At 38.5% G+C, this 26,362-nt stretch overlaps 1 protein-coding gene across 15 annotated transcripts in view; it reads left to right on the top strand.

Moving 5' to 3' along the window:
- FGGY (FGGY carbohydrate kinase domain containing) overlaps positions 1–26,362 on the top strand; it is a 158,307-nt gene that overhangs the window by 114,401 nt on the left and 17,544 nt on the right. For 14 of the 15 annotated variants that reach the window (XR_008450974.1, XM_054073028.1, XM_054073033.1 and 11 more), the window contains 5 exons: positions 1,699–1,760; positions 6,808–6,955; positions 8,622–8,696; positions 12,333–12,453; positions 15,758–15,852. Coding sequence is in view for 14 of the 15 variants with exons in the window: in XM_054073028.1 (XP_053929003.1) it covers positions 1,699–1,760; positions 6,808–6,955; positions 8,622–8,696; positions 12,333–12,453; positions 15,758–15,852 (501 nt within the window). In the remaining variant the exon portion in view is untranslated. The remainder of the gene's footprint in view (positions 1–1,698; positions 1,761–6,807; positions 6,956–8,621; positions 8,697–12,332; positions 12,454–15,757; positions 15,853–26,362) is intronic. The other variant, XM_054073034.1, reaches the window with a different exon arrangement.

Raw genomic sequence — 26,362 nt, 5'->3', positions numbered from 1 at the left:
CAGGTTGGATATCAGAAAAAAATTCTTCACAGTAAGAGTCATTGGGTACTGGAACAGGCTGCCCAGGGAGGTGGTCGAGTCGCCTTCCCTGGAGGTGTTTAAGGAACGGGTCGATGAAGTGCTGAGGGACATGGTTTAGGGAGTGTTAGGAATGGTTGGACTCGATGATCCAATGGGTCCTTTCCAACCTTGTGATTCTGTGATTCTGATTCTGTGATTCTGTGATTCTGTGAATGATCTTTCTTTCTCCTACTTCAAGCTTTCTGAAAACAAGAAAAAATTGACATTTTGGGATTCTGTCCATTGCTTTCTCTGTGCCCAAAGGTGAACTCTTTTAATGAATTTTGAACAGTCCGTAGAAGTAAAACTGATACACTTCCCTTTACAAAATTCTATTTGGTGATACAGCTGTGAAAAAAGTCTCTTGGATTTTGAAAACTGGTAGAGTCTAAATGAAGAATTCAGAGCTTGGCTTGTTTTGAAAAAACTTGTTTGCCTTTCAGATGGGCTTTTTGCACTGGACTTTCAAAATTTATCAGAAGGAAGATATTGCATGACAGAGTCAAAGGATGGTATGACATCATTGCAAACTGTAAAATAAAGATTAGCAGAAAAGGGTTTCTAGATGCAACCCTCGTGTGGCTGTGTCTGGAATAAAGGGCATTTAAATATCTGACTTCGTAACTTCTTTAACATTTAGCGTAAAGTGTTCTCATAAGACATAAATATTATGTGATATTTATTTATAGATTTATTTCTGAGTTTATGACCTGCTCCTATGTTCTAAAGAGATCATAAAAGATACAAAATTCAGGCCTAAGTGTTGTTTCTAATGGGTGCACGTTTGAGTTTTGTTCTTCATGTAAATCTCAGAAAGAACAAGCATGCTTTATTTTTATTGCTATGTTCAGATATGTGTGCTTCATTATGTGTTTTGTTACACTGGTTAAGGCCAGTAAGTATTGCCAAATATACTTGGTGCTGTTGAGTATCTCTAGTTTTGCCTCCCTAGCTTTTACTTTCACCTCTAATGGGATATTATCAAGAGTCCACAAAATCTGCTGAATTATTGTCTTAAAAGCCCATATTATTCTACCTGATGCTTTGTTTTGTGAATAGTGATAGCCACTATGAAGTAAAAGGACGAGGTAATTTATAAATTTAGTATAGACAGAGCTTATTCTCATCTTTTTTTGTAGCTTGTCAGGGTATACATTTTGTTTCCTCCATTGAACGTGTGGAGCATCTGTCAGAATGAGGACACACCTTGTTATTTTATTATAGCAGGATGATATAGAAAGATGTAAGGATTTGAGCCAAGAAGATGCTCCTGGTAGAATTCCGATGAGGGTGTGCATGCAAGAGAATAGGAAGAGACTAGAGGATGTGATCTCAGATAGTGCTGGACAGGAAAAAAGTCATCCTTTCAGCTTGCACTTCTGACTGAGGTACTGCGTGCTTAGCATTTTGCCTGGCTTTGGTGCAGCATTGGTTGCTTTTTCTTACTGTTTTTAAGCCAAAACCTGAATCTGGTAATATCAGTGGGAGTTTTGCTATTGGCTTCACTAGGACTTAATGTCTCATGAGTAATTTAGAAATGGTCTTATATTTTTAAATTTATGACACTGCATAACCCTTTTCTGGGACTGAATTTTTAAGATGTAATTGTTCAAAAAATGTTGCTTTCCTCTTTTTCAGATAGATCACGTGGTCCGAGGCCATGTCGCTTTCCCAGAATTACAGTCAAAAGCTGCAGCCAGGTTACTGTTTTTATTCTTTTATCACTTTTATCACATACCTGCCTTACAAATTGATGATACACTGTATGCCCAGCAGTGGGAAGCCTGGGCATTCACAGTCTGACAGTGGGCTGGGAGTATTTACAAATGCTTGCCAGGTGATTGCTCAAAGATGAAAGCATTAAACTCCCCTCAGATACCTTCGGCATATCTAAGTGGTAATATTAACTTTCTGCTTTTCAACTTCTTTTATATCTAGCCCAGGGTATTTCTTCAAACCATAGCATCAGCTGTGGTCAGTAGACCTTTATACCTCGGGTAAATGATATGTCTTAATTAGCAGGCAACACTATTAAGTTCCAAGGATGAGCTATAGCTTAATTAGGAATATATTTTTCAATATGTTTTGAACTGTTATATAAAGGAAGGTTTTTAGCCACAGTATGAAAAACTCCTGCATGGCAGCACAAATGGAACAGAGAAAACCAGGATGAATTTTCAGACAAAACTTAAGATGTAGGAGTGAATTGGAGGTAACTCCAGGATTCCTTTAGCAGGAGGCTGTGTGCAATGTGGAATTTTAGTTTGGTTTGCTTTAGAAGTTGATGAAGTTAGTCCAGACACTTCTGTTAGATCTGGACTTTCTCAAGCTATTTTGGATTGAATTTCTGTTGAGATGGTTCATGTTACTCCCAGAGAGATTTTAGCTGAACAGTTAGGCACACTGGATGAAAATTTGATGATCTTTTAATTCTTTTTCCTCCTTGGATTAAAGAAAAAAAAACCAGCAAGCTTCACATTTCATCTTCAGTTTATCACTCTGGCCTAAAAGGCAAGGGTCAGTCCTGATAGATGTGCTAAGTACATGCAGTTATACAATTATTTTCAGTCCTCCTTGGGGGGAAATAAAGCTACCTGGCTTCTCTGGATGACCATTCCATGCTTTTGTAATGTCCAGTGCCTTATTTGTTTGTTAAGAACTTGACTGGGATTCTGAGAAATGTTTTGGGCTTCAGTCGATGTGAAATAAATTCACGCTTCCTAGAATTCTCTTTGTGGTTCTTTAAGCAAGGAAATCATGAAATAAATGTGTCTGTGTATGTTTGGAATAAGGATTGATCTGGGTTTTTTTTCCAAAATATTGGCTTCCAGGCTATTTTTGCAGTGCCATCGTATGAAGCACAAACATAAGACAAACGATTAGTTTAGTCTGTAGTTCAAGATAAGCCACTTTTTCTGTTTTGGAAAAATGAGTATATAGCGTTCTGCTTGTCTGTACTAGGTCTAGTGCTGAACTGGCTGACCAGAACTAATTTCATAGTGCAGAAAGTGATGGTGATGTGAATAGGACACCAAATACAGAAGGTTAGGAATAGAACTCTGTCTTATCTGAGTGCATGTTGTTGTAACTTTGTATTTGAGTCTCCTGCAGTTTGTAAACTGTGGAGGATAGCATTATTAAAAAGGTTTATAGTATTTTATAAAAAGGATGATAGAGTTTTATAATGTTAATTTGCTCAATGGCATTTTTATAGTGTTTTCCAGATATTACTCCTAATGAAATGTTTGGATAGCTGTAAATTTAGTAAACAGGTCTCTTATTAATCCCACCTATCCTCCTTCTCATTGTCCTTCTCAAATATTTGTTAAATTTAAAGGATTTAATTTGAACAAACAAAAATCAGGAACTTTGAAAATTGAACTTTCTTCATATCTTTCTACACACAGAGCTATGCAAGTGTGAGGCATTTTTTTTTTGTGAACAGTGTTAAACTTTGGGTTATGTGTTTATTTACATTAAGCGATATACTTAATAAGAACATAGTGTCTTGTTTGGGTGGATTGCTGGTGATGACGATAAATTATTTGCCTGGAAATCTCAGCAGAATATTTCAGGGAATCTGGTGTATTCTGTTTAGTATGTTCTCTGTGTGGGTGTAGGACTTTATATATCTGCTCAGCCATTGCAAATGGTCATTGGAAGAAAACAAAATGAGAATCCTGTGTGTGCGATTGCATTTTACCTTTGCTTCCTACAGTAGGTACAATACTGAAGAGTTAGGCTGATTTTGTAGTGACAAAGAGCATATGCATGTCTGGATCATTAAAAACATCTGAGGTCATCTGTGCCTTTTACTTGCTGCTGCCTATTGCCCACTTGTGCCTTCCTAAGCCTATCTTTCCTTTCTCCCAGGCTCCTAATGCTGCTAATAAGTAGGTTTGGCAATGGCAAACTGCTGAGCAGCTGATCTCAGAAGCTTCACTGTGCAGATTTCTGTTCGTTTGCCTGTGCAAGGAGAAAGAGTTTGCAAGCTGAATTTATCACTGTTTTAGTAATTTGTGGTAACTTGTTAGGGCATGAGTGGCTTATACAAACCAGCCAGAAACCAGCTCCCACTGGCCGCTTGTGCTGAAGACCAGTCTTGGGCAATCCTCCCAGTGCTATTCCTACATTCTCTTTTCCCTTCTTTTACTGGAAGTGGAGAGGGTTGAATTACATGAGGATTTTCTGGACAGCTGTAAATTTAGCGTTTGGTCTACCTAATTGGCATACTCTGTGAGCAACAAAACCTGGGTTATTTAGTGCAGTTCAGTGAGTTGCAGAAATGACTGTTCTTCAGTAATTTTTTTCTCTTCACTCTAATCTATCATGTAGGTCTGTCACCCAGCCATCGGCTGATGCATTAAATCCTGTATAGTTAGACTAGAATTGGAGGTTAAAAAAAAAAAAAAAGAAATAAGATGATCATTTATGCTTTAAAGTTTAAATAATTCTGTTTTCTGGAGTAACAGTTTCTAAACTTCTGGAGGAAAAAAGTATCTAACTGCTTGACAGCAAAGACTACACACCCTTTGGCATTTCACGAAGGCACTGTTTTTTAGGACAGAATTGCCCTTCCTTCTCTTCTCGGGGCCATTTCCCGAGCTAAAGAGATGGCTCTTGAAAAAAAGCAGTGAAATGACACACACGTTATCTGCAGTTTTGGGATCTTCCAAGCAGAACACAATAATCTTATTTGCAGTTCTCTGTACCTCTAGATGTTGTAAGGTCCTTTTTTCTAGGTTAAGAAATCTAAAATGTCTAGATTTTTTTCCTGAAAGACACCTGCTGGCATCTTCCAGAATTTTTGAACAGATTAAATGCCATCCTCTTGTTGCTTTTTGAAGTTATGTCCCTAATATGAACATAAGCCTGGGCAAACTTGCATTGATTTCTTATTTTCCATTTTCAGCGTATTTGAAGTAAATAGCTTGTGCTTGATGCTGCAAGTCAGATCCAGCTGCTGCTGATACCTTCTCGTAGAACTGAACAGAAGCAGCTCCAGAGAGCTGATGGTGTAATACCGTGTGTAACACAAACATAGCAGAAACTGGAACTGGCAAGTGTTTGAAAGATTTTGCTGGTTGCTCAGCCTGAACATAGTGCCTTGGACCTGTATGTATAAAAAAAATGAAAAGTAAAAGGTGGCAAAAAAGTGTAATTCCATGGGTATGTGAGTCTTAAGCATATTTGGCTGAACTTCAGCCTCTTTTGTACGGTCCCTGTGTTCTGTCAGAGCTGGACAAATGGCTAATCCTTGCAAGAGTAGTCAAGCAGGACGGAGATCAGATAGAAACTGGGGTGTCTGGTAGGTTTGTGGTTAAGTGAAGTTTTCCTTTCTTTTCCTTCCCAACAGCCAAGCCATGAATTAGACTTAGACTTAGACTGGAGATAAAATTACTTTGTCCTTAGTATGTACTGCTTATAGTGCAGTCCTTAGTGATGAAGAAAATAGGGCCACTTTTACAACAAGGGGGAAAAAAATGATTGTGACCTCAAAATTATCATAATTCAGGTCCAGGAAGACACATAAAGTACATTTTAAAGTACGTGAATAATGATGTGAATTAGCTATTTTAATGTCTTCCAAGTGTACTTCATTTTGAATGATATCCTCTGATAGCATACACATGGTAAGTTATAATTGAAAAAACATGCTGCTGAATGGTTGAATGCAAAGTATAAATATACAGCTGCTAGCAGGTCAGAAGTCAAACTAGTAAAGCATATGCCAAATTCCCTCAGGGATCTCATTAGTGCGTGATTGAATATACATGTAGAGGCTAAATGAATATCACTGTTTAGGTCTACAGTGGATGAGACAATGACTAATCAGTTGTAATTAAGGTTAGATGCTATTATTGACCCACATGTCGAGAACTAAATACCCCTCTTGGAGATTTCAGAGGAGTTGAAAAATATATATGAATCCGTTTATGATAGTGTAAGTGTTTGAAAAAAATACCCTAAGCATAATTGCAACATTTTTTAACTGGAATGTCACTAGAGTCATTGCAAGCCAAAGCACTGAAGAATTCAGTTAGTCCTAAGATAACTATTCGTCCAGGAAAAAGGCTGTTGGATGCTGTGGAGTTGGGTGTAGCATCTGATCTTGCATACAATCATATTCAGGCCCATGTTCGGCTCCTCCCTGAAATAGCAGCCACTTGCTTTCTCTCCTCCACCCTTAGTTCTGAATTTTAATCATAACACATATTGAAATAATTACAGTTTAAAAAAGGAAAGCTGTGAGTCCAGTGCTGTTGATTAATCAAAGAGATTTTGAAGCAGTTGTAAAGGAATTTGATTTTAATTTCTCTCTGGAATCCTCCTCATTCCTCTCTCTCAGCTTACTTTTCTCTAGCTTTCTCTTTCACAGCGTCAGCACCTTTCTGTTAGAGACAAGCATTATCAGCCCCCAAAATACTGAACAGCTCTGGCTTCTCTAGGGACTGCTAGGAGGCAACGTACAAAATCCATATCACAAACTGCCTTTACCTCCCCTCATCCTGTGAAACTGCGGAGTTCAGGTGGCCTGTTGGATGGATGTGCAGATACACATCCCTACTGCCTGCACCCTGCAATGCCGTCAGTTCAGCAAGCAGTCAGTTTTGCATTTCTCCCCCTTTGTTTTATGTTTGGGATTTGTCATTCTTTGGTGGGTTTTCTGCATTTGATAGTAGTACAAATGTTTTATGTTTGTTGAATAACCCTCCCCCCTCTTTTCCCAACCTGTTTCTCTTCTAGCGCTCACAATATATATACATACTTGAACAGTCACCTGGATATGATTAAGAAATCTTTGCCTGTGGGTTTCCTCACTGTTGATTTACATGTTTGGCCAGATTTCCATGGTAACAGATCTCCCTTAACAGATCTGACACTAAAGGGCATGGTAAGCAACAGCTTGTCTTTGCAAAAAGGTCAATATGGGGGAAAAAAAAATAGCATAGGAGGATCTTTTTTTCAATTTTGAGTGTACTACTCCTTAGCTATTTAAACTATCCCATAGGATTTGGGTTTCTTGCTGCATTTCAAAGCGTGATAATGTTTCAGTAGAAAACCAGAGATCATTGTAGTTGAGATGTCACTACAGCAACATTTATTTTCTCAAAATATGATGAGTGTCGTGTGTGTCCCAGTATCTTTCCTGGAAATGGCATTTCAGAGCCCTGATTAGCAGCATTTGCTGTTATTAACTCACCTGTCTACTGAATTTTGCATATCTCTTGCTATAAATTTCAACACAAATTTGAGTATGCCTACCTGGGAAAGGAATCAGATATTCTGAGGAGAGATTGCTTGATTTAAACAGATAAATGTTCAGTAAATGTGCTGTATTAGAGTTGCTGGGTAGTAAATTACAACAAAAACTGAAAAGTTGCTCTGCTTATTGCTCTCATGATTGGAAATATGCTGCCCTAGTGCTTTGTGCATCTTTGTTCAAAGCTAAACCTGATCTTATTGTGGCTTGTGATTTTAAAATTGCTAATTTTGGAACTGAAAGGGCTTGAAATATTGTGCTCTACGCAAAGAAATTTTCAGAGCATTGCAATCTGGAACCAGAAAGAGCAGCCTTTGGAAGCTCACCAGAGAACCTCTCCTGGAGAGATTTTCAGCCCATCTTTAAATGTTTGGATGTTTCGTTTCACTGAACCTCATGGTGTTAGATCAGCTAGGTCACAAGCCAGGATGTTACTGTGCAGGGCTATAATAGAAGACTATCATAAGGGTATATTTGATGATATCAAGATGACTGATGATTAATGCAAAAATATGCTTCACAATGGCATATTGTCTGTGAAGTGAGCATCTCAAAGTGCTCACCAGCACCATATCTGCTGTATCTGAGGCTGAGATAGGAGAGGGTAGGTGGAAGCACTGGTAACATATTTTAAACCACAAGCAAGGGAAATATTAAAAAAGAAAAAAGAAAAAAAATGATGGCTTATATATATTTTTGTCCTACTAATACTTATTTTATGGAAGAATTATATGCTGCAGCAGAATTGGAATTTCCTTGGTATAGTGGCTGTATGCAAATACTGATAATAGCAGCACATATTTTCTGCCACAATTATGACTACATTCAGGTCTTGCTTATGTTGATATTAATCCAGAGAAACTACAGGGCAGTATTGATTTGTGTCAGAGGAAAGAAGGTTACGATATAGTCTTTAATTATTAATTGTGTTTTGGTGTTAGGGTGCTCGGAAGGGAGGGGGAGAAACACTTTTAAAAAGTTATTTTTGGGTAATAGCATTTTCATATTAGTACATTAAACACATTCACGAGCGATATCTGAGTCATGCTATAAAACTGTCGGAGTTAATCTGTCCCTAATCCCATACAATATGCTGTTTGTTCTTTATTTCTTTGCAAGGGCAAGAACAATTTATGTGGTTCTTCCCCAGATCACAAATAACGTAACATTATGTGTACAGATCACAAAAGTAGGGCTTAGAATTAGCACTGAAAACTTGTTGCAACAAGAAACCATAGAAAATAATAGAGTTTTACTTTGGATGGATTTGCATGTTTTCTTTTTGATCTTTGCACAGGTTGTTGGATTAACGTTGTCTCAGGGTCTGGATGAACTTGCCCTTATCTACTTGGCCACAATTCAAGCCATTGCTGTAAGCCATTTTATGTGCATAAAAGAATAAATGAATTGTCTCATGTTCGGTGGCAGACTGATCATTCCCTTCTGCTAAACAGATTTCTAATAATAGATGAATTCACTTAATGGGCTTCTTAAGGGAGCAAGATATTGTTTACCCCCGTTGGTGACTACTCCCAGCTGTAGGGTAGTCGACTGGTAGGCTGGGGAGAAGATGTTCCCCTGAAAAGTTTTCTTCTTATGGCACTTCTGTAAATGGAGCCTTTGCCTCCAGTGCAGATGTGAGGAAGGAGGCTGATACTCTGGGGGGCAATGTTAAACACACGGGGCTGTCTAGAGGGAAGCGGAGAGAGGTGAAAAATAAAAAGCTTTGGTAATTATATAAAGGAACTTGCAGTCCCCTAAAATGCTTCAGCTTCTTCCTAAATCCATGGATTTCCCCTGCTTGTCTGTTAAATGAGTCAGAACTCTGTACTACAGCGAGTCAGAGTGGGTCTGTGATTCCGTTCACAATGCTACAGACCAAAAAGACCAGATCTGCTTCCTCCCTCTGTTTCTCTGCTGCAAGACAAGCAGTTGTCTCATGTGCAGCAATTTCGGCCCGTGGCTGTGCTGCTGTAAAAGCAGACAGGGAGACTGTCTTTATCAAAGGTCCTTGAGGTTTGCTAACGTGCAGAGATGGGTTATTTTATTGGAATACTTTTGTTTCTACCCTAATTTTCTCTGGAACCCAGGATTTCCAGTTCACAAGAAGTTCTATTTTGGTGTGATAATCCGAGTCAAAGGAATCATTCTGAACTCCTGGTGCAGGGTGTTTTCAGTGTGGGGTGCTGTCCCCAAGCATCGGGTGACTGAAATCTCTGTTCCTTTGACATCTTTTTTGTGTGGTTTTTTTTTTAAGGTTTCTTGAACTTGAGGTGGTTTTGCAAAACATTAACAGTTTGATGAATTGGGGAGTTTTCCTGACAAAACTGTTCAATTGGAAAACTTCCAAACTCCTTTACTGGTTAAACAACAACTTTGCTAGGCTGGGTCAGCCATCTGGGACATAGAGGGTGGGCGTCTGCTGTAAATTTACTGTGGATTCTCTCTTAGATGTTAACCCTCCCTGTTCAGCAAATAAGGAGAACTTAACCCCAACCCAACACAATTCATTGTTGTGAGTTTTGTTCTTTCTTAGGATGAATGTAGCTTGGTTATACCTGCTGCTCCAGTATAATCCCACCATTTAAATAAGAATGCCTATGAGAATTTAAACAATGCCAATGACTGATACTGACCCTGAAAGAAACTTTGCAGTTTTGAACAGGTGCTCCATTATTATGTTGTGCTAACGAAGTGGAAATAGTCTCTGCTGGAAATCCTGAGAAAGCCACCTATTATCTCATTATATGATACAACTCAAATTTTATTGTAAAATGCAAATACTGTGGTGAGCATTAAATTCAGCATCTGCATATCTTTTTGATAACTAATTACACTGATCATATGATTTCCTGTAAAAAGGCCATACCGTAGTTTTCTTTTCATTCTAAGTTAATGGAAATTCTTTTTTTCCTAAACCACTATTGAAAGAGTAACTAAAAAGTAGACAGAGTAGAATTGCTTTTGACTTGATATATTTACGAACTGCTAATGTGATGCCTGAGGAATTTAATTTTCCTCCCATAATCCATCATTCACAATATTAGCTTCACTTTTTCTGAAGGAAACAGTTCATGCTCAGGAGAGCCCCAATCCTGTAGCATTAGCTCTCTTCAATGGATGTGAGGTAGACGTTAAACCTTGAGTAAAAATCTTGTAAAAAGCGTAGGCCTGCCCACAGAATGTTAATCTCTAGTTTTCTTTTCAGCAGGAGACGCTTTTTTCTTTTTATATAAAATTTGCATTTGAAGCCCCTCGATTTGCATTTTCTCCAATCCAGAATTAAATTAGTTCTCCCCCCCACCCACAGTGAAATGGGCCTGGCTTTAATTTTAATTGCTATGTGAATGTAATTTTCCAGGCAGGTAAACACAAAATAATTTTCACAGCATGTTCTTTCTCAGGATCTTTGACGTGTGTATGTTGTGAGAGAAGTTGTTAATAATTTCAAATTTAGAAGTAGTGGAAGAGAATATCCTTCTAACTATTCCTTGCAAAATGCAGTGCAGCAGTTAGACTGATGGGAACACGATCAGAGATATAATTGTGGCGGTCGAGCCCATCCTGAGGAGACAGGCTCTTTTTTAGAGCTGTTTATTTTTCCATAATTAAAATTGTGGCTGTGTGATTTGGAAATTAGCCCTCTGTGTCAATAGGGAAGCGATGGATTTAGTCAACTGGTGTTGCGGCTGCAGAAGTTCCTCATAACTGCTTGCCTGAAAAACCAAAATACATTTGAAGGCCTGTCCAGAGCGGTGCCAGTCATTCATGGGAAACATCTCCAGTCAGATGAAACTCTGCTAGCTGCAATTTTCAGTAGCTTTTATTTGAAGAGAGGCTTATTGCTGCCTGCAGACCTTTTAATGAACTTGCAGCATAGCATAAAGAAAACTTAAGTGACAGTTTGTGGAAACTTTGATCAGATTCTGTTTTGTGGGGAATCTACCTACAAAGAGTCAGCTTGGGCAGAAGTATGTCTTGAATTTGGCATTTTGACTTGTCTGAATTTCAGAACTAGCTTCCAAGGTATTATGAAGAGCTGGAAATTATTTTTGGACAAATAGTTTGTCAAAGAAATGGGAAATGTTCTTGTGGGAGGAAAGAGGGAGAAGGCTGACTTTGATGAGTAGTTGGAGGCAAACAAAGCAAACAAAAGAGAAAAGATTTTTTTTTTTAAATGGCAGAACATTTGCTTTCATCATTCACAGAGCAGAACACTGAGCTGTTCTGATTTGAGTGTCTCAGAATGGAGACTGTAAATAAAAAGTTTAAAATATGCCTACATTTTAGAATTTTCAATCAGTCCAGACATGAAATGGAACATTTTATTTTGCACAGGGCAAAAGCCAAGAGAAATAGTTAAGCCAATACAAAATTCTTCAGGTTTTTCTTTTTGCTGAAAAGACAGAAAATACAGGTTTTTATTTGCTCCTTTTTTTTTTTTTTTTTTTTTTTTTCTGTCTTGCTCTTTGGCTTCAGAATTGAAATCTCTTTACTGAGAGTGATTTTCAAATGCTGCTATACAAAGTAAAGATGTCTTTGCCATGTGGGCTTTATCTGGGTCTGGAAATGTTGGTCACAAACACCTGCTTATCGCTGCCACCAATTTTTCCTTTTCTGTGTTTTCTCATAATCCCCATCTTTTCCCTTGTCAGTACTTCCTGTAAGTCCCATTTCCCTGTATTATTCTATATCGGTATGTCTTTGCTTCTTCTGCCAGCCCCAGGACATTTAGTGCAGTATGCTGTGCCTATGGGCTTCCTAAACCCTTGTGCCATCTGTTTGATTTTTCTCATTCTACTTACAATGTCCATTACTGGCTGGAAGCGAAGCGGAAGCCGTACCCCTGCAGGTCTGTTCCAAGCCCTTGAGTTACTGGTAGGGGCCGTTAGTACCATTCTTTTTAGCAGTATCATTCTTTTTAGCAAATTGTACTTTAAGATCTCTTCCTATGGCTGCTCTCCTGTGCTCATCTGGGTGTTTTACTGTTTTTTCCCCCTTTTTGAAGTTAGGAACAAGGCATATTTTGGAAACCATGCAGGCTGCAGGACATCATATCAACACACTGTTTCTGTGCGGTGGGCTGAGCAAGAACCCTCTGTTTGTGCAGATGCACGCTGACATTACTGGTAAGTTAGAGGAATTGCGGAGAATGGATTGTGAACTACTTTATTTTAGGTGGCTAAATACTTTGTCTTTGGAAAAATGAATACTTTCTTTATACAGGGCTGTATTTGGCTGGTTGGCACAAAAATGTGTAATGAAATGTTACTTCCTGTAAGACTGGATTTCCTGAAATTTAAAGACAGTTGGATACCACAGAGATGCGGTGCAAACAAAGCTCCATATGTTGTATTGTTAGAAAATGGGCTTCTGGAGAAACCTCCAGCATGATAGCCAGTCTGTGGATCTTCAACTTAAAGTTTTTTTTTAAGAAAGTGCAGTAGAATAGATATAAAAATTTTGTATGGAATTTTTCAAACCAGTATGTATAAATTGCATGTAAGAGATGATTCTCACTGTCAAATTTTTAAAAACTATTCAAAACATTCTATAGAAATTACCCCATTCAGCCAGATTACAAGAAGTTAGTTAGACAAGGATAATGCCCAGTGAATTTTGTGAACATGCGTAAGATGTGTTTCACTAAAACCCTCGTTAGCTTCATCTGATTTGAATTTTGTTGGACTTCTCCTGATGCTTCCTACTCACGCTGGACATTGTATTCATTATACAGAAGAATTTTTTTCTGAATTACTTCCATGTCTGTATCATTAATATGGCTTAGGGGACAATTTCTGAATTCTTGCCTCTGTATGGTGTTCCATTTGGTTTTGTAGAATTGGTGGCAGGAAGGTCCTGGGTATGTGGCTCTTTACAAGAGGAGGTCTCAGGCTTGCGTGGTATTTTTGGTCTCAAGTCTGTGAGTGTTGGACATCCTAGCACACCTGTGAGTCAGTTGGATATACTTTAAAAAATGTGGAAAAAATAACAAAATGTAGTGTAAAGGACTTCAAGGAAACTTTGAGTGATGTGTGTTTTGGGTATGTTTCAAATTTAGACCAGTTGAGCCATCGTGAATAAAACTTAGGGCTCATATCTGGGGCATTTGGCCTGGAGATCTGACTTGCCCTAGCAAGAAACCACACATCATAACCTTGATGTAGGAAGGAAGATGAAAATGTACTCCTGTACTTACCAGAGCTGAAAACAGAAGTGGAGAAGCAAAAAGCATAATGCTTATTGACCTTAAAATTCACTAAATACATTGTAGTCACATTGATGCTTTCTGTTTGTGAAAAATGATGTTGTGAAGTCCCTGCCTTTCCATATGTAACTGAAATGTTTTAGGTGAATTTCAGCTATGTGTAGAGTTAGGATGCTGGTTCATGATGTGTAAGACAAAAGATCCATGAAAAGGTATTCTGATTAAAATGTAATCAGAAGTTCTCTGACTGTAACTAATGGCCAAGTACAATTCAGCACAAAAAGGCCTTTTTGCAGTCTGGAGTTCTCCCCTATTTGTAAAATCAGTGACTGACAAGGGATGTCAGAGTTCATCTAACTGAAATGCTCTTGGTTGTGTTGAACTCATTAGAGCCTATCAGATAAAATAACTAACATTCCAGGATCAATCCCCCATTCTTTCCCGAAAAGAAAAAATCTGAATCTATTATTGTTAGCAGCAAATGCCCATGACTCAGCCATGCAGACATCCAATAGATAATTTTGCAGGCCACTTAAAAAGTATCTTGATCTTTTTGTTTGCCTGGTAAGAATTCTGTATTCATTCTGATGACGGGGGAACTGTGTAGTAGATGTTAGAGTACGCTGAGAATTGCTTAGTGCTTCAACGCCTGGCAAACAGCCGTGTAGCTGTAAGCTTGAGCTTTAGATTGTCTGCATCTGTTCCAAGTTGACCCAAGTCCTGAGCTGTGGTCCCTCTGAACCAGAGGAATGCTCAGGTCAGTGATCCTTCACTAATATTTTTAAGGTGAGTTTGTTTGGTCAGGGAAATTAAGGGATGCTGTAATTACACTGCTGTTAGTACTCATTCCAGGAATCAAACATCAAGATCTCACTGTATCCACTTGCTTTCCCTGTCACTCTGCCTCTGCGAACTGCGGGAAGAAATGGCAGAAAGACCACTTTGGCACCTTTATGCCATTGAAAGCTGATTGTAAGGAGCTCCACAGCAGTGGAACAGTGCAAAGTTAGTATAGTGTAGTTGGATGCCTGGGGTGCAAAGTCAATTTACTTTGTATCAGTAACTGGGTCTTATATTAATAGTTTTATTTCTCATTTTGAAAAGAGTGTATTTGCCTTTTCCTCTGTAGGAGTTATTTATGGCTTACTTTAGATCTCCCTTCAAATTTCACCTCCTTCTAATCTTACAGTTGGCTCTCAGGAGCAGCATTTTTTGAGGTATAATATCACTGAGGCTATTCACAGAAGGAAGCCTCCTCCCACCACTGGCTTTGCATCATCATTCATTGAATAAAATTATCTCAGTAATGGAAATTTAGACACATGCCAAATACTGTAGGAATATTAAATTCTTGGGCTTAGTGAGGATGAACAACTAAAGTGTAGCTAGGAAAGTATTTAAGCTTAGGCTATTGATTTAGATTTTTTTTAAAGATAATCGAGGAAGGGGACAGGTTTTTATTTATTGCCCTTTTTTCCTGCTGTTTTTGCATTAATAATACAGGTCTTCTAGAAAACTTTGTGTAGTGAGGGAAAGTACTTTCATAATAATACCTCTGGGTGATGAAACAATAATTTTTAATTCTACTTCAGAATGTATATTGAGTTTGATTGTTTGTTTTTCTGGTGTTTTAATCTTGTTTTCAAATATCTTGCTCAATTTGGAAGACATGATTTCTCTCATAATTTCATACATAGTTTTTGAAAGTTTACTACTTAGATTTTCGTGTCTTCCAGCAAAACCAGACTGGCTTTGCTGGCTGTATATTTAAAAATAAACACCAGCAGCCTTTTTTTTTTTTCTTTGTTGCAAAAGAAACAAGAAGGATACCACCTTCTTCTTCCCTCAAGGTTGACTTTTAATAGGCACGTGGGATTGAAGGGTGTGCATAATAGTTTTATACCAAGCCCTTTGAGATAAATAGCCAGCGTCAAAGATCTGGGGCTTTGTTCTTTGTGTGCTTTATGTTCTGCGTTAATATTTTGCTGAAAGTGTTTTATTTAAATTTTGCATTTTTCTTAGAGCCTGGAACCACAGGCAGAGAGATTCACGTTAATCTACAGTAAACTGTAGCTTTGAGCAGAGTTATCAACATGGTTTTCATGTTCTTTTTAATGCCTTTTTTTCTTTGTGTTTTTTTTTTTTTTTGCTTTAATTACTTACTGTGTTGCTAATGCAGTGCTGCTATATTCTTCCTAACAGAGGCGTGGCTTTTTCTTGTATAGGCAAGCCTGTTGTCCTGTCCAAAGAAGTGGAGTCTGTTTTAGTGGGTGCTGCTGTTCTTGGAGCTTGTGCTTCTGGAGATTTTGCATCTATACAGGTATACAGTACCTGATTTTTTTTTTTCCCCCAGTTTTAAAGCATTTTATACTTGACATTTGCACCACGCGCAGACTTCAATTCAAGTGGAAAAGTTTGTACCTTCAGCACGGCTGGACAAGAGCCAGCATGACTTTCTCTCCACCCTCTTTTAGACTCTGTATGTTCTTTATGTGTATTGAAGATTCATTTGTCTTTTGACTGTAGGGATATGGTGGTAGAAGCTGCTGGCCATGTAATTTTACAGACAGAAGAAAGAATTTAGCAAGGCTCTGATCCTCCAAAAAGGCCACACTTTCATCTCAATTACATTTGTCCTACTTTCCTTCCTTCATATTGAGGAATGTTAAACATAAGAAACAACACAGCACTATTTATGCCATAAAAAATGACACACCTATACCTCTTTTCCTGCCCGCAGTGAATGCAGGACTAATAATGAGGTTGGAACTTCATGTTTATTCATGTTATTTCAGTCCATTAACAGCTGTAAAAGTAGCAGTAAGGCTTTTATGTTCAGTGCATCACCCAAAGCATGACTTAGCTGTATTTATATAAACAACAGCAGTATACAGAAACTGAAGGGTCTGAATGCCTAAACTCATATCTGATTTTCCACCTAGTGATTCCACTAGTGTAAGACATGTCCTCTCCTCATGCTGCACAAGGACAATAACCAGTACATTGCATACACTTGGACAAAATTATTTATCAAGATGGTCCCTATGGTGCCAATTATACACAGATATTCGTAGATTAAATTTTGCACAAAAACTTACCTGAATATATTTTCTGACTCAGGGGTCAGCTTCTCAATCTAGTTAAATCGACACAATTCCATTGGAATCAATGAACAACATAAGCTGACCAGTTTTGGAACTTTCCAAATATGAATAAGCTACAATGCAGTATAGGTTAGCAGAAGGAGCCATTTCTTTCCATAAGGATTTTTCCATTAAAGTTAATCCTATTGCAACAAATGTGTAGTACAAAATATATCTGTATTTAATAATTCTAGTGTTTGTAAGGTGAAATTGTTTTGAGAAATGTAATTTCAATACCAACTTTTGGTGATAAGATTTCATATATAAGTCTTATGTTAATCTTCTGCCTTCCAAGTTGAAAACGTGTTCCACTACTGTGCAATAACTGAACATCTCAAAACTGATTTTATTCTTTCTTCATAACCATTAGAAAAATCTAATGCTTTGAAATTTTCTGTGTTGTGTTCTTATAAAATTTTGTTTTGTTAATCTACCTTTAGTTTTTTACCCTGCTCTTATATGTCAAAATATTTGAGAAGCCTATCCAATCACGTCAAACCAGATCTGTGTGTTTTATACATATGAACATATATGTCAGTCTACATAGCACACTTCAGAATTCTCTTTTGGTGAAACTGTATCTATTGAACCAGTTATGTCACAGACTTCTTAATTTAAAAAGTGTTTATTCTTTTACTGTTACAATATGTCAGGAGGTTCCTGCCTCTTTGGCTATGGGAGTGTGTTTTGCCTTGTCCTAAATATGATGCGGATGCAGTGAATCTTCCTGGAGTAAATCTTAAGTGCTTGCCTGTGACTGTCAGGAGCCAGATTTGATGATTCCTTATGCTCTCTTCCCATACTTGCTTGGTTAAAATAAGTTAAAGCCAGTAAAGAGAAAGAATAAATAGAAATTTCAATCCAGTGCCTTGGCACTGCATAAGGAGTCTGGTTTCCCAAACACAGCCTCTGCCTTTTTCAGTGCTTCAGCGGTTTTCTGTGTAAGGTCTGGTTCCAAGGGCTTTGCTAATCAGCAGGAGAGTTTCCTTTTGTTTCACTGAGTTGCACGTCAGGCCCATGGGCTTCCCTGGGGTATCTCTGAAACAGAAAAGGGGAAGCAGGTTGGAAACTACTGCTGTCATACATCCCGCTGGGCATTTGTAGCGCGTTTCTTTCCATCATACTGCCTGTGGTGATCACTGGGAGCCAGGTGAGGCCCTGAATCCTATCCAGGATGTCACATCATCTCTGCAGTGGGAAGAAACCACCTGTGAGGTGTTTTGGCTTAGTATGTGTTCAGGTTGTTGTTAAAGAGGTGCCACCTATGGCAATATCAGTTGTATCATATAGCAAATATTTTAGATCATCTAAAAATACTTTTAAATAATTCAGCTACATGAAATCAAGAAGCAAGAAACTGAATAAATGTCTTTTGAGAGAGTGGAGATGTAAATGCATATCCAGCATTGCAGTTCCATAGCTGTTTCTTACCTTTATTTTTCTACCACATTGTCCAAACCAAATCTTACTTAGAGATGTTGTTGCAAGTAGTCAGCATTGTTGTAGACTCTGCAAATAACAGAAGTTATTATCTGTCCTGTTAGTAGATGTTTGTGCTTAATTATTGTGCTTTCCAACGCTCATTGTTTGCTCAGCCTAATAGTAATGGAGAAAATTGGGTGGTTTTACCGTCTTTCCTTACATCTATGTTTGTTTGAAGGGGAATTTTTACTGTATTTGTCCCAGTGATTTTGGTCACATTTCTCAGGACCATTGTTGGACATTTCCACTCACTGTCAAAATGTTTAAAAGCACTCTGATTTTCTGGTTTTCATGTGTTGGCTCAAAATCACTTCTGATAATCTTAATCTGGCTTTAATGTGCTTTGCTGACAAAAGGACTGGCTGCTGAACAGACACATGAAACCCACTGGTGATAAGCTAGTGCTTCTGCCAGAGAGTCTCCTGTGGAAATATATGCACGTATGCTGAGTGAGTGATGCTTCGGGGAGGTGGTGAGCCTGTGGAGCAGGGCTGTTCTTGTGTCTGCAGGCTGAACCTTATCCTTTGGGGATGTAAAACTCATTAGAACTGACCTGCTTATGCTTTCTGTCAGTGTGCAGGTTTTGGGGCACATGGCAGCCGAGTCAGAGCCACAGCTCCAGCGGTCTGCTCTTCACTCAGAAAATCTAGGAAAAGACCCTCAGAATATACTAGGGCATCACTTTTCAATAGAGGAAAGAAAAGATGGATCATGTAGGGAAGACTCAGCTCTATAGTAACTTTACATGGTAGGTAGAGTCAGGCTTTATTTAGCTTATGGTTAAGAAAGGCACTGGAAATGGACAGTATTTCCTTAGGGGTAAAGTGTGTGCCTGTAGTGGTTGCTCTTACTCTTATACTTGTGTGCTGTCCTGATGCTTAGTCCTGTGACGTTCCATCACTGGGATTTAGAAACAGGCAACTATCTGTTTGAGAGACACATTGAGGGATCATTACTCCAGGGACAGGCAGCTTGCTTGCCTACATGTTGCTATGTGCCAGAAATATCCACGAGACAACAGGATTCTCGCCCTTCGCTTTTGTGGGCAATTGGCCACTGTGGCTGGAACACTACAGAGCTTTTCCTCTGTCTTTTGGCATCCCTAAATAAGTTTCTTCTCACAAATAAACAAGCACTGATACCTCCTTTCCCCTTCTATAATACAGCAAGGACTATTTGCAGGATGCAGCATTTTGTTCTAATTCTTAATTTTCATTTCTTTTTATTCTTATTTTGAGTGATTTGTGGAGTAAAGGTTTTCATGCTTTTTATTGACCACACTTGTATTATGTTAATACCAAATTTCTTAGTAAGTTGAGCCTTTGCAAAGACTGGAAATGAAAGTTGTTGCAAAATGTGTAACTATGCAGGTTAATTGGCTAGATTCTGGTTAGGTTTTAAAACTCAAGCTCCTTGAAGCTGCAATTTCGTCTTTAGTTAATTCTATCAAGAAAAGATTTATAATCTCCATCTCTCATGCCTGGTCACCATATGTTGTTGCTTCAAAGAATGTTGACTTCCCCATTTTCTTCTTCATTTACTCTCCCTGCATTTTTCTCCTCTGTGGTAAAACTGAATTAAAACAGTTGCTCTATCCAAAAAGAATAAAGAATAGGCAGTGTGGTGAGTTATTCCCCATTCCATTTTTTGAATATTTAGTCTGTAGAATCTCCAGAGAGGGAGAAAAGCTTATGTATTTCTTCTTGCAGTTTGGGTTATCTTTTCATTTGCCTCTACAAATGCTACACCTTTGTTCTCTTAGTGGTTTTCGTATGTCTTGATTGTTATGCCTGTGAACCGTAACACAGCGAGGCTGAGTCACAGAAAACAGAGCTGTGTAAAATAGTATGACATAAGGATTGTTGAAATATACACTTTTTTGGGGGGGAAGGGTTAGGGGGGGGGGACTGAAATATGTGCCACATTGAATGAAATAACCTTAACATTGCTGGCTTAGATGGGTCAATTTCTTGGTTCTAGCCATGCTTTTCATGCTGAGCAGCATGGTCCTGGTTTTCTATGTGATTTTTTCTTCTGTAGTAAAAATATAGTTTCCGGTTTAGCAAGCCAGCAATCCCTTCTCAGGAAAAATGTTCAATAAATAAATGTCAAAGTTTCCAGTATATCCTCGTTACTCTGCCTCACTTCTATGTAATTGAAAATGGGAAGAAGGTGCTGTTTGATTTGGCAGTCATCCAGCCCTTTTTTTTTGATAACCTACTCTTTGGGACAAAGCTGTACACCAGGGAACAGGATTATTGCCTTATAAAATCCTGCAGCCCACTGACTATTCCTTAATTGCATATTATAGCAATTAATAAAATTACCTGTAGGAAACCAGATTGCCAGATTTATTTTGGATTTGCTATCTTAACGTGGGTCATTCGTACTGGCTGATGAGGAACAGAGAAGCTTCATATGATTTACTATAATACCTTTTACTGGTACATTTCTGTAATCAGCTTTCTGTAATCATTTTGGGTGTAAAACACTGAGATAGAAATTAGAGTCTACATGACTGCAAGATTTTTCAGGTATAAAACTGGTTTTTAAGGGATGCGTGGTCTTTTCTTTGTTAGTTTTGGTTGTTGTGCAAGTTGGTGGCATATCCTGCAAAAAGATAGGGAAAAGATTTTTCTTTGTTTTTATGAAATGGTTTGGAGGTGTATAAAAATCAGCTAGTTTCTACAGAAGGAGATGTTAAGTGGTTACCTAACATGGATTAGCTGAATTATTTAGCAGCAGTTGCATCTGCACAAGTGAAGTACGCCTTAGGTACAATTTGCATCCCGGGAAGCAGCCCTAGAAGGTGTTTGTGTCAAGGTCACCTGGCCTGCCTTCAAGATAACAGAGTCTATAACTGTGGGGGAGATGGATTGCAGGCAGAAGTTTGAAGTCGTGGTGGTGCAGGTGAAATGATTCGCTTACAACTCTCTACTAAAGGAATTCAAAAGAGTTTTGTTTGTGCACTGCTTGATTATGCTTTGTTCAATGGACATCTCTCAGTTGTCTGAGGAAGTTGCTGGGTGGCGTAGCGCAGTGGATAAACCAGAGATGACACAAGTTTTATAAAGATCAGCCAGGATGAAGGTGCAGTATTCGGCGTATTCTCCACCTAACAATGAAAATGTCATAGAACATGAAGAAGTTTTTATTGCAACAGTTAGTCCACAACCTCAGTAGTGGACCGACTGGCAATTGCGAATAGGAAACATTTCATAAGAACATCCATAAGTAGTACTGGGACATATTCAACATTTCTGCTGACAGGACAGGAGGGGCTTAGGCTACTTCCATTTCTGGATCAGGCAGCCTCTGGTGTAATTTTGTACCACTTATTTCAATGGACGGGCTTCAGTCGATGATCCAATCCTCTATTCCTTTTCCAAAGCATTACCTGTCAGGCCATGGCCTGAAATTAATAGAAGTGTCTTGTTGATTTCCATATTTTCAAAAGCAAGAACTGAGTGGAGGGTTAGGGAGGGGATAGGTTTTTTCCTTAGAAATGGTAATAACTTGGGAAATCAAAAGAGGAAATAAAATTACTTCTCCCTGTTGAGTTAGGGAATGCTGCCTTCCCTTGTCTCATTAAAAATTCAAAGCACTCTTGTTTTTGAGCAGGGTGAATTAGTAATTAAGTGCTATAATCAACTTGTGTAAACATAATATTGAAGGAGAGCAGCAAATTAATCATTTCATTGGCTTGCCTTACCCAATTAATGCACGTTTTAGTAAAGGCCTTCCTGCTGTGTTGGGATAGGTTTTTTTCTCCTGTTCCCCTAATCATAGGACTTTGGAAAGGCAGAGGAAGGAGGTGCTTGTTCTTAGGCACCATGTTGTACACAAGGAATGCATTAAAGTGCTGTGATCTTGCCTTCCTTTTCTTCAAAAGCTCCAAATTTGCACATGTACAGTTTGAGCCCAAGGTTTAGCAGAGACCATTCTTAGGCTGGGTGACACCTTTTCTGGTCAGCGTATTGGCTGGGTGTGACTTCTTCACCTAAATGTTTTTTAAAAAATTCCTTCCTGGATGTATGTGTCATCAGTCTCAATTGACAGGATATATGCTTCATAAAAAATTACTTTAAATTTCAGTCATAGCTTATATACCTACTGTTAGAGGTGGTATTCCAGTGGTGAAAAGAGCTGAACCTACGCAGTCCATTCATTTGTTGTTGTCTCACTTCTGACTGGCAGAAAAGTAATCAAGGGATGTCATGGACAGTACCTGCTGTGGACTCCACTGCTTGCTCAGAATGAAACTGTTTTCCACATAAACAACTAACATGTCCAATGGCTGTGGAGTATATTTGCAGATAACCAGGCCTGGACTCAAAGCAGGGACTTGGCAGTAGAAGAACTCTATTCCTTTATCTGTCCTTGGTCTTTTGACACTGAAATACATCTTTGCCTAATTGAAAGGTTGGTTTTTTTTCCTTGCATAATAAATTTAGATTCAATATGGTATGCATGAAACCACCAAGATACTGGCAATGCCTCTGGCTTTTGTATAGAGTCAGCTGACTTCTTACCAGAAATCTTTAGAGAAATATACATGAGAGAAAAATTAAAAGGCAGTGATTTGATGGCCACTGTCCAGTTCCTTGTGGCCTACTGCTTATGGTACAAAGAGTGCCTTTTTAGTTAGCGTGTTTTGGCCTAACTGTCAGAAGTCTTTGCAGTAAGAGTAAAACGCAGATGAATCACAACTACTCTTTTGCCCTAAGGATGATCTTTCTGTATTAAGGCTGAGAAATAGAAATGCTTGTCTGTCTCTGCCAAGCACAAAATAAGCTTTCAATCAGTTTGAGAGTGTGATTATTTTTTTTTTTTCACTTTTCAGTCTGCAATAAATATACAGCAGCATTTCTACTTTTTCAGCTGACTTCAGTAGACAGTACTTCCATACATTTGGAAATCCTCTCTTAGTGGGAGTTAAATCACATATACAAGCACCACCACTCAGGGAGTCAAACAGCTGAGATGTGGCTGTAGCTGATAGCATGATGCTTTCACAAAAGTGCTAAGGAAAGTACCCTCTGCCGTGTTGCTGTTTACTGACATGTGATACTGGTTGACATCTGTTGCCCTTCTCATTTGAGGACTGTTTGCTTTACTAACTTTAACATTTCCACATTGCTATGCTGTTGAAGTGCAGATACACAAATCTTCTTGGAGCCCCCAAGGTCCTTTTATGAGAAGCAGAGCTGCCATCATTTGATATCATCCTGCTGGCTGCCTTTTATATTAGAGTTGAGAGAAATAACCCTGTTCTTGGTGGAGTGCAATGTCTAACGCTATGCGATGTCATACATGTCATGTATTATCAGATCAGTACATGCTGTACAGCAGTGTTTGGTTCATTGTCACATTACATGGGTTGTGGTCATTTTATATCACTTGAAATTATTACAAGTAACTTGTCTGCAAAAATGTCAGAGTTTGTTGTAGCAGGTCATATAGCTACTGAAATGACAAATGATCTTAGTCCATAATGATAATGCAGAATCCTCAGTTAATGTAAATCAGTGTTGCTCCAGGATTTCAGAGGAATGACACCAATTTACTCCAGTGCCTTGATCCAGTCAAGCACTTAGGTACGTCATTGAACTTCCAAGGAGGCAAGCAACTCAGTTGAAGATAAGCAGGACTGCCCATGTGCTGAAGTAGTTTACTGGATCAGAGCCCACACAGGAATCTGACACACAGTTCACTGGTAGATGACACATCTTGAAATGATAAAGGCTGTTACAGCTCTTGCAATTGGTTCATATTATTACCCATTCAGAAACAAGTTGTAAATAATATAGGTAATAGGATACAAAGGCGGTGTGTTTTGTGAAGCACTGTCCTTTCCTGGAAACTCAATGTGCTCCATTTTGAATGTCATCCAGTACACAGATGTTTGGATTTGGAATTTCTCAGTAACTCTTTAATGACGAGGAAGGGCAGCTGTAAGTCGGTGTAATATATTGGCTATGACAACTACCCATTTACATTAGCTGAATGTTTGGCACAGAAAAGCTAACATTGGAGGCAACAATTTTAAAAATCCAGTACTTAAAGATGCAACCAAATTCTTTTTCTAAAAGTAGGTGGTTTAATTTCAATAGGACACTAATGAAATTAAATGAAGCATGGCCTTTTATTTGGGCACGGCTGGAAGGAGGTGGGACACGGTGTGTTGGGTTATCAATGTGACTTACCTGTTTATTATGTCTGTCTGGGAGTGGTGATAAAGATTTTATTACTTAGGTTTTACATTTACGAGGATGGATTGAAAAGGTAATAAAGACTTCGCAGATGCTCAAATGACCAAAGAAGTCTATTTAATCCTCTGTCTTTATACTGAAGGTACAACCAGCTTTGTGCATTGGCATAGCTCCATTGACTTTACCTGACTTCTGTATCTTGTGTGCTCGTACTCAATTACTGTACTGGAAGCAGCCATATGTATGCAAATACACTCTCTCCTGTCTGTCGGTGCCATGTGTGTATTGTCACGCCTTTTAACTTTTAATAAATTCACGTCAGCTGATGTTGGCAAAGAATAAGATTTAGTGTTTTGTTAATCTGCAGAAGTTGAGACTCCTACTAAACCAATGGTATTCTTCTCATCTGTCAGTAAGCCCAGGACCTGGCAAGCAGGAGAAAATATGCTGCCTAGAATGCTGCCTAGAATAGTTCAGGTTCTGCTGCTGCATATTTTTGTAACAAACCATGGAATGACCATGGTGGAATTTGTCTAAGGAGATATACAATTAGGTGATTTTTTTCCAGCAAACGAAGACTAAAATCAGCTTGTAGAAGACATTTAATGATATCACAACCTTACAGTTTTTCTAGTTTGCTGGCCTCGTCTTTTCTTGAGGAAAACCATAAATATGAGGAAACCATAAATGTATCTTTATAATGGATAGATACTTTCTTTGAATACACTCTGATCCATCTCCTTTCTATTTTAAGGACAGATTTTACCCACATATTGGGAGACATACCTGAAGTCATTTGGACCTTGGACTCCTCTTCTGTCCAGGCCATTTAAGCAAGGAAAAGCGTGATAGCAATATTTTATTGGAAAGATGTGTACAAAGGAGGATACCATGGATCCTTTGTAACTGTCAGTAGCCAGTAAGGTCCTTTTGAGACTGTATCTTGCTTAAATGATGTTCAGGATGTCAAACACGTTAAAACTCTCTTTGCCCTCACCTCTTCAATAACTGAGTAGAACAGCCTTCAAGTTATGCACTGGAGAATTGGCAACTCAATCTGGCTACATTACGAGATTAATTTTCCAACTGGGATTTGCACTCTTGCTATGTCAGCACAGGAGATCAGACTGTTCTGTGGCAAAGCAGAAGCGTGTCGAGTCACAGCACTGGCTGTCTGAAATGGTTAAGGTTTTTTCACAATGAATTTTTTGAAGGACATTGTGATCACTTAGTTGTGGGATTTGATGCCAGTAGTTTGTACCATCAGGACATACTTTTGCCACCCTATATTTGAAGTTATATAACTTACATGTACAATGTTGTCCTTCCTCCTAAAGATTTCTAGAGGGGTTTATTTCTCAAAATGTGCTTCCTCTGTATAGTTAACCAAGACTGTGTTTACCCCACTATCTAGGTATTTCCAATACATTTCATTTTATTGTAGTTAACAGTAAAGAAATTTTTCTTTAATCCCTGTCATATAATCATGGATCTGAAATAGCCGATGAGAGATCTTGTAACTTTTATTAGTTTTATTAGCCACAGAAGACAGTTGCCTTATTAGCGTACTGGCTTTCCTCATCCTCAGAACTGGAATCCAGTTCTCATTCTCATTTCTTTGTTTAGGTAGGTCATAGGTTCTTGTTTCCTTGGTTTCTTAGATGTAGACATATAACAACCATTCCCGGCTCTTGCTTTCTTTCTTGTTTTGAAGCAAATTTTCACACCCACTGTGCTTAAACATTTCTGAGACACAGTTTGATACTTGCAACTGGACAGTGACATGTAGGGAGAATCCATATGATTGCTTCATGGCTCTGTTTTGTTTTTATTGGGATAAGTGTCCTCATAATGATTAGCAAGACCATAATAGTCACTCTTGAGGGAGATCTAGGCAGAAAGGCTAACCACTAAGTGGGCATGGAAAAGCATAAGTTGCAGATTTTTTCATAAAGATACTTCTCCAGATGAGGCCAGATGAGGGTTGAAAAAC

This window comes from Cuculus canorus, chromosome 8 (assembly GCF_017976375.1).
Source record: "Cuculus canorus isolate bCucCan1 chromosome 8, bCucCan1.pri, whole genome shotgun sequence".
In the NCBI taxonomy this organism is placed as follows: Eukaryota; Metazoa; Chordata; class Aves; order Cuculiformes; family Cuculidae; genus Cuculus; species Cuculus canorus.
This window is presented reverse-complemented; position numbering and strand designations above follow the sequence as displayed.